Source organism: Pempheris klunzingeri, chromosome 22 (assembly GCF_042242105.1).
Source record: "Pempheris klunzingeri isolate RE-2024b chromosome 22, fPemKlu1.hap1, whole genome shotgun sequence".
NCBI classification, from domain to species: domain Eukaryota; kingdom Metazoa; phylum Chordata; class Actinopteri; order Acropomatiformes; family Pempheridae; genus Pempheris; species Pempheris klunzingeri.
In genome coordinates this window covers 13605948-13615144 of record NC_092033.1, presented here as the reverse complement: position 1 = coordinate 13615144, position 9197 = coordinate 13605948, and the positions used below count along the sequence as shown (strand labels likewise).

Genomic DNA, 9197 nt, shown 5'->3' with positions numbered 1-9197 from the left:
CCTGCATTTTATTTAAGTAAAAGTACTAAAGTATCAGCATTAAAATACATTTAAAGCAGCTAAAAGTCCTCATATGTGTGGAATGGACCATTTCAGAAACATATTTACTATATTATTGGATTATAATCGGTGATGCATTAATGTGTTCATCACTTTAATGTTGCAGCTGGTAAAGGTGGAGCTCATTTTAATTTTTTTTGTCTTCTTTTCCCCCATCTTGTTTTTCATACATTGCTATGTTTTTATCAACTCATTGGTTATTTTTTTCTATTAATTTTGTGTGTTTCTTGTTGTCATTTTGTTTTGTTTTGTAATTTTCCTAAATTATAATGCTTATTCGTATTTTTTTCCTTTTTTGTTGTTGTTTTTCTCCCTTAGTTGACGGGATTTCCATTGTGTAAGCCTGTGGCTTCCTGACACATGTCTTATATCTAAATTGTCTGGATGCAGTCTTATGTGTGTGCAAATGAAATATAATGATAATGATAAATATTCCATGATTTATATTTTGTATTGTTGATTTCAATCTGTAAAAGCAGTTTAAGTTATAAAATAAATTTAGTAGAGTAAAAAGTACAATATTTCTCTCTGAAAGTATAAAATAGCAGAAAATAGAAATAGTTATGTGAGGTACAGTACTTGAGTTAATGCACATAGTTACTCACTGAGAAGGACTGTTGTGGATTTCATCTACTGTGTTTTTCCAGTTAAAAGAGAGTGAGGCTTAAATGTCCCACTGTTCCTGAACCCAACCCAGTGAAACTCTGGGGTGGGTGTGAGTGTGATAACTTTCCGCTGTGTCACACTTCACACACCTGAGTGACAACATACTGTACACACACACACACACACACACACACATACCTGAAGGCTGTGGGTGGAGCCTCTTCGTGGCTTTAAGTCGTGCGTAATGTGCCGCCGCGCCGTCATTACGCACACGCAGCTCTCCACCAGCGCTAGAGGAAACACAACTGGACTGTTCAAGAAAGATTCAGAGATAAATGTTGATGGGGGAAAAACGACACGACGATTTTATGATGATTGATCTGTGGAGTTGTTGGGTAAGAAATTATATAAAAACATTTTGCCAAGTTTAATTTTACTCGCATTTTTTTCCAGGCGTTAAGTGGATTATGGGGCTGACTTCAACTAACACAAAGTCACTGTATTATTTCTATGAACATCCTCATGTACAAATGTAATGTACTTGTACTTTACTTGAATATTTTGTTTTCATGCCATTTTGTGCCTCCACGCCTCTACTATTTCACCTTTAGTTTACAAATTAAGGGTTTATAAAATATGTTCTGTTAGAAATTAAACTACCCAACAGTTAATGCAAGTGCAGCTGAGATGATTAATCAGTCGATAAATCAATCTGTGGATTTACAGAAAATTAATCTGCAAACCATTGATAATTATCTAATTATTATAATTATTGCCTTCACAAACATGACGATTTACTGCTTTTCCTTTTAATAATTATAATAATTTTAATACTTTAATGCAGTAGCACGAACACAAAAAATAACTTTTTGGTTACCCAACCAGAAATTTAAAGATTATATTATTGATTTGTCAAAATAACCACAGATTCATGTGGTTGAATAACCCAACAAAATAATAATAATAATAATCATCATCATCATCATCATCATAATATAACACTGGGTCAAAGTAACCCAGAACTGCATCAGTGGTACAGTAAACACAATAACTGAAGAACCTGTTGAAAGATTAAAAAAAAACCCAAAAAAACGATAATGATAATTACAATTTATTGGAGTTTAATTCATTGCCCAAAAGATGGGCCCAGATTTGAATAATTTATTTGGCTTCAAGCTCAATTAGGAAGCTGTATTTCCTTTCCTTCCTCTGAAGTAGAGAGGAATGTGTGACATGGTTGCAGCTTCAGGAGCCTGTTTTGCAGCTACCTGGTCCAGGTTAACTGGTCCATCAGGTGTCTCTCTGCTGTGACAGTGGGCTGTAACGTTCACAGCAGGAGTGGAAAGTAACTGAGTACATTTACTCATATTGAGGCATTTGTACTTTTCTTTGGTATTGACCTCAGTCAAAAAAACAGTGTGTAGTTGTGTCTCCAGGCTGTGTTTCAGATGTCTATAAGTTATTAGCTGAAAGAAGAATTTCCCCTCTAAACTTATCACATGGTTTCATTTAAAGAACAGTTTGAGGCTCAAAGAGCTGAAACTTGGATGGTTCTTATTTAACAAAGAAACAAAGATTAGATTAAAACAAATATTCTAAATGAATTCAGATTTTGGTATCAGAACATTCTTCTTTCCTCTCTCATGAATCATCTAAAGACCACTGAGATTTATCTTCTGACCCTTTGGTGGGGCCCGACCCCTAGATCGGGAACCGCTGGACTAAACTATGAACTATATATATAAAGTAGTTAAAGCAGGTCCACCTCAAGCTGCTTTTGTACTTTTTTTAAATGCAGGACTTTTACTTGTAATAGAGTATTTTCACATGGCTGTACTGGTACTGGGGCCTGGATTCCACTGCTGCTTTAAACAACTCGTCTCATCCCTCCTCTGTGTCTCCAGACTCTCGCTGAAAGAAGATTCAATGATTCTTCAGAAAGAGACCAGATGTGAATTTCGCTTTGTTGTAGCACCGCCCAGTAACACCGGACCCTCCATGATATGTCCAAATGCCAGCTGACCTCTGACCCTCGCACCATGGACCTCCGTCTGCAGGCCAACCCTCAGCTCCACTACGGGGTCAACGGGGGCGCAGGACGAAACTCCAGGCCAGGCGTGAGTATTAGAAACCACTGAAGTTAATCAATAATTAACTTAGGGGCCACAGCCCCTAAGGGCCACAGAAAAACATCTTCCGTATAGGTAGATCTTTGTCGTTTACATCCATTGAACTGTAACTGCCTAATTTAAACACAAAAGTGTGACTAGGACTATCATAGATGTAGCTTTATATTTAGCATACAGTTATGAGAGTGGTAACAGTCATTTCATTGAACTCTCTGCACGTAAGCAAATATGCACATTTTCCAAAATGTCTGACTATTCCTTTAAGTTTTCTTTTAGACGAATATCAAGCAGCATAGATAAGTAAATAAAGCTGATTTTGCAGCCATCGCTGTACTACTTCTGGTGAACTTAGTGCTGCGTAGGGGACAAAGGTTTGAGTGTGGAGTCGTCTTGTTCTATTGTCTTCTTAAACACAGTAAACACACTCAGCATATCAGATGAACAGCTGATTATTCAAACTGTACTTCACCCTGACTGAGGCTCTGTGCTGTGTTTACACAATGCACCCAGTCATCACAGACGCTGAGAAAATACACCTGCTTAACAACTTAATCCCTTCACATGCCTTGGGGATGACATTCATTATCGACATACAACACAGACAAACTGGTTGAGCTGCAGTTTTCTAGGTCCTGAGCTGCTTCATGACAAAAAGCGTCATTCACCCCTGCTGAAACCAGCAGGTCAGTGTTTATCTCTCATATTGGTTTCAGTTGGGTGTTGCTGCAGGTGTCTTTGTGTGTCTCTATGTGCAAAGTAAAACAAGGCTCTCAGTTACCCTGTTGTGGCACTTCTCATAACACTGATGTCAGCAACAAACCCTGTTTGCCTTATCAACCACGAGCTGAAGGTCATCGCCTTGAAATAGCTCTAATGAGCAGCTTCCTTCGGAGTGGTGGCTGTCTAATTGTAGTAAAACATGGCCTGTGATCAAAATATGTTACTGCCAAACATGCTGTTGTCCGTTTGTGTGATTTATTTTTAGATTTGCTCACGTACTGTCCTTACTATGTGAGGAGAAACTACATTTTCATCTTAAAATTTTGAATTTACTGAACTGAATATTTGGTTCACTGAGGTTAGCCAGCTGCTGACTGTAGCATCATATTTATTGTACAAACATGACAGTGACATTGATCTCCTTAGCTAACTATCAGCAAGAGAGCGAAGCAGCCTGGTTCTGTCCAAAGTTTTAAAAAAATCCACCTTCCAGCATCTCTGAAGCTCACAAATTAACAGATTGTATCTTGTTTGGATAGTCTGTACATTGACAGAAATATTAATATCACAATATGAAGTTATAGGGTTGCTTAAGTATTGGTCTATTTTTCGACAAACAACCCTGTATCAATCTGCCCACAGCCATGTGGTTTAACTTAAATAGGTGGACTTGATCTTTATCAGGACTGAAAAAGACCTCAAAGTGAAGCAAAATCAATGGTCACTGAGTGTTATTGGATAGGCCATTGTGTCATGTTTCAGTGGCTGTGCTGTGTGGAGCAGGACAGGTAGCCTCAGAGGTGAAGCTGAGATGGGGAGAGGCAAGGAGGGAGGGGTAGTCTTCCAACAGAAGAGAGGGGGCATTTGATCTAAATATAGGGTGGGAAAGAAGTTTGGAGGGCAGGGATGCAGGAACAAACAGGCCTGTGTTCACTCTGTACACATGACTACTGTATGAGAAAGTCATGGTGGATGGTGAGCAACGTGGGCTTCAATGATGAGGAGAAAAGTGAAGACAAATGTGGTTCTTCTATGCTACTATATCAGAGTTTAGGCTGACCTTAGCAGCTCTGTCCTGATTTGGGGAAAATGGTTTCAGATATGTGCTCAAAATTGATTGCTGACTTTCCACCATTATTGTAAACAGCATATGTATACGGTATGAGACCAGAAAGCTTGACAGACATAGAAACAGTACAATAAATGCTGTGAACCTTGGTTTTTTGAGGCCCTTCTGCAGTCTGGGATTCTAGGGCACTTTCCCACTTTACCTAGCTGGTTTTGAATGTTTTAGAGGAATGTATGTGGAATATATTTGCTCAATAAAAGATAATTGCCCAGCTGGTAATGTAACATTGACGTTTGATCTCAACACATCCCTTATTTTACTGAAGTTCACATTGTTCTATAAGAATTACAGTTTTTGAGGACATATATAATGTGGTGTCAAGTCTACATTGTCAAAGTTAGATAAAATAATGAAATCACACCATGTTAACCAGTTTCCTACTGTATATTGATGTCGACAGGAAGACGATGAGCTGCATTTTCTGAGCCAAGAGGAGCAGGAGTGTCTCCAGTTCTTCGAAGAGACCATCGACTCATTGGAAGAAAGTCTGGAAGAGGGGCAGGTGAAACCTCCCACAAGCAGTGCCGAAGAAGTCGATGGACCATCAACCTCAAGTCCTAGCCCTGGGGTCATGGTGTCTTCCCTCCTGGCCAGACCACCCAGTCCCAAAGACCAGGATATTATAGACCTGGTTTGCCCAGAACTGGACTTGGTGCAGACCAAAGAGCTGATCTTCAGTCCCACCAGTCCAGGTAGTAATTGGTTCTTGCATTATTGGTTCTAGCGAGAATTCTGGAAATGCTTCGGTTTATGAATCTCAGAACCTCCAACAAGCCCTCATCTAACAAGACAATTTGTATTTTATTCATCTAGTTAGCTGCCCTAATGTTTTTTAAGTTAAGAAGATGTTTCAATAAAATGTCTATGGAAATCAGCTGCTCAACTCATCTAAATAAGTAACGATGGTCCTGCCAGAGACTGAAGCTTGCTGTATTCGCTCGATTTTCACTTTGCCATTTGTTTCTCCCAGATTTTCAGAATATGATGCCAACCCCTGAAAGCCACTGCGAGATAAAGCCACGGCGCGATCCAATTGACAACTTGCCTTCAGAGTACAACCCTCCCTTACCAAGCGGCAGCTATGGGCCGACAGACAGCCACTCCTCCTACCACCCTCCAGGCTGCATCCCCACCCCAGTCCTGATTGCCCAGAAGATAGCTGAGAACCAGGCAGGTGGAACCTCTAACTTCCTGCCCTCCTCACTCCTCCGCCGTTGCAGTCTGGAGTCTGAAAAGCCAACAGGCTACATTGCTGATCCTCCTGTTAAACAAGGTCCTCCCACCCCGACTAAGCCTACCCGCTTTCCTGCTAATATCAGTGTGATTCTTGGCAACAAGGAGCACCAGAACCAGTCGGTGGGTAATGTGAACATCCAGGAGAGACGAGCGCAGATGCTGGCAAATTTAACAGGAACATCACACCCTCTGCTGCAGGATCCTCAGCAGGCTGTGGAGAAAAAAGCTCGCAATACTCCCACTCGTAGCATTTCCTTTAAGGACCCCTCACCAGACAAGTCCAGGATGGAGGCCCTGTCTAAGCTAGGCCTCACCAGGAACCGAGCCATGTCTGGGGGTATGTCGCTTCTTGTCACCCCTAATAGCGCCTCCCTGGATCACACAGGAGTAGAAACACATGACAAAGCTCTGGAGGCCAGTGTTCCCTCAACAGCAGAAACCAGCAACAATTTGCCAGAAGCCAATGTTACAACATCATGTCAGAACCAGACTCATGTCGACAGAAAGCCAGAGATTGTGTGCACAAATTCCCCTAGAAGCCATGAAGATAGAAGCCCACAACCAAGCCCCTCGCCTCCAGCAGTTACTCACACCAGCTACTATCCACCTCCTTTGGAAAACAAGGCATCTGCTGGCCCTCCTCTTGAGGTCGCCTCATTGGAATTCAACAGTTATGGAGGGAAATCTATTGTGGTCAAACCCTCTATTTCCTCCAGGAGTGAACCTCCAACCTCTCCAACTAGCTCTGAACCCAAAATCGTCCCTCCTTCACTGGCTAATCCCACCGAGTTCAACACCTATGGAGGAAAGACTAAAGTCATGATCCCTGCTTCTGTACCAGTGCCAAGGAGCAACCTTCCTGACATTCTCAGCTCCCATGTCGACAAGAGCCACACCTTGCCTGCCAAATTAGAGCCACTACCAACTGAGTTTAACAGTTATGGAGGAAAGAGCCGCACCATCAACCCTACCACTGGGTTAAGTCGCCCCTCAGAGAGCTCGGCAAGGAGTTTCAAAGCTCCAGCTGTGGCCCCAGCCCCAAGACCTCCTCGACACTCCTACCATGGTGTTGTAAGTTCCCAGAAAGCAGCGTCTCGAGCCATGTCCCCCCCTGATCACAAGCGGAGACCCAGCTCCACTTTTCGCCCCCAAGGCATCACAGTGCAGTTTTCTGGACGGGGGGCGACGGACGAGTCGCGTAGGGAGGCGCTCAGGAAACTGGGGCTGCTGAAAGACTCTTGATGAACTCTGGAAGTCTATACTTCAGTCTCCCGCTGAGTGAATCTCTGGTGTGCACCTACTGGTGGAGGTGGTATGCTAGAAATTTCCCCATTTGTCTCTGAGCGTGAGGTGTGGTTGGCAAGAGACCTACTTTTACAGAGGAATGGAGCATAGGATAGACCTGCACAGTCAGTTCTTACTTCCTGGCCATAAAAAACTGACAAGTGTAAGACAAGTGAGGGACATTGCAGCTGTTGCACACTTGTTTCAGTGATGAAAGTCTTTATGTTGCCTCCGATCCGAGACATTGTATACCTCTGCACAAGATATATGATCAAACTGAGACTGTAAAGAGGAGCATCCTCTTCCTATGGGAATCAAATAACATTTGGTCTCCCGTCTCATCTTTGTTTGCCACAAATGAGGCTGAAAGTAAGTAGCTAGATCTTTTAATCTTTTTCTGGGCCCTATTTCCTTAAAGCACCATGGCATTGTTAGCAAATCCCATGAAAAGACCAAAACCAACATGCTAGTCCGTCCCTCAGTACTTTCTGACTTCCTGCCTGTGACACTTTGTAACAAGCCCATTCATTCCTACTAAAGACATAGAAACACCTCAGAGATACGTAGTTTTATTTTTAAAACATGCTCAGTAATTTATTTAAACAGCTGGTCACTGTAGTTTTCAGCAAACTGTTCTTAAAAAGGAGGTAACTGTGTATTTGTTGGGGACTATTTTCAGCAGGGGATAGTACACATTTGATACTCTAGTGTGCTAATATGCACTGTATTAGCAGGACAGTGTTCATGGCATTCAGTCATTGTCTCTACCTTAAAATGTTGTTTTGAAAGGAGGCCCAGATTAGAGGTTAAGTAGATTTTTATTGGGATTGACATTTTGTTTTTATGTCAAAAGTAAGACTGTCCCTGTGCCCCAGACTTATTTTGTGGTGAATTTATTGATTGGATATTTGTTTGGTTATATGCTAAATTATATAAATATAAAATCAATATAAATTGAAATGAAAAAAGCCTTAATTTTTCATATAATTTTGAGTCCTTATCAGGTGTTGAGGCCCCGTGTCAAAATCTACTTGCAATACCATTAATATTTCAGTATTTAAATAAATTTCTGCTTAACATTGTCAGAAACAAATTTAAGGAATTGTAGTAGTCCAGAATTGAAATGTTTCAGGGGCTTAATAAAAAGAGGATGGGGGACACTGGGGGCTCAGTTTCGTCCCTAGCAAGGTGATCTGGCCCTATTGAAAATATGTTTTAGCTGCAAGAAGAAACTTATATTTGTAAAATATAAAAAACAAAGTCTCGTTGTTACAGCTTAAAAATGAAAATGATTATTGAGTGCAGAAAACGCAGATGAGTGGCTTATTATTCACTAGAGTAATTAAGGTATTTAACAAAGACAAATGATTAAATTATTAATTAGAGTATTTGAGCAGCAAATTGTATTTTAAATCTTTAAGCATGCTTGTTTCTGTTAAGTTATATTATTTGTTTTTATGGTGTCACTTCCCTTCTAGCAGTTCTGAGCAAAGTGAAATTAATATTCATACACAGGCTGTGAAGTCTTTTATCACCCTTGTTACATGGGAACCTTTTTTGTTTTCATTGGTTTGTTTACTGACTTTGGGCATTTTAGTCAGCTGGGAGTGTGTTTTTCTGTTAGCACTTGGGGCAAGAACAAAGTTGAAAGTACTTTGCTTTAGAGCAGCTTTTATTATTTCTGAGATGATCAAAGCTATATTGTAAAAAGCAGAAGGTTTTAAAGAGTGGATATGTAAGTACACAAAAGGGGATCTAAGAAACAAGAGTCTGTTTAATAGCTCTCCACACTAATATCTCAATTGATTCCCTTAAATCTGATGTCCTGGAATAACATCGGTTCACAGATTACAGTGAAAAGAGCCTGGGGTTTTCTTGAAAGACGTAAAGACGAGCTGAGCTGGAGGATATATTTACTCCACGGACAAACCTCCCACACCAAACCACAGACTGTGGAATGGGTTTGTGGGCAGGACTTTTACTTTTTTACTACGCAGAGGGAATACTTTAAAACTGCTCTTTAGGGATGGGCG

The 9197-nt window shown here is 40.9% G+C and overlaps 1 protein-coding gene across 1 annotated transcript; it reads left to right on the top strand.

Annotated features, from left to right (window-relative positions):
- Window positions 1-940: 940 nt before the first annotated feature.
- Window positions 941-7950, top strand: LOC139221978 (proline and serine-rich protein 2). The gene is made up of 4 exons (XM_070853936.1): window positions 941-1061; window positions 2571-2783; window positions 5045-5336; window positions 5615-7950. The coding sequence occupies exons 2-4, from the start codon at window positions 2670-2672 to the stop codon at window positions 7120-7122; spliced, it is 1914 nt and encodes a 637-aa protein (XP_070710037.1). The 5' UTR covers window positions 941-1061; window positions 2571-2669; the 3' UTR covers window positions 7123-7950.
- Window positions 7951-9197: the final 1247 nt, after the last annotated feature.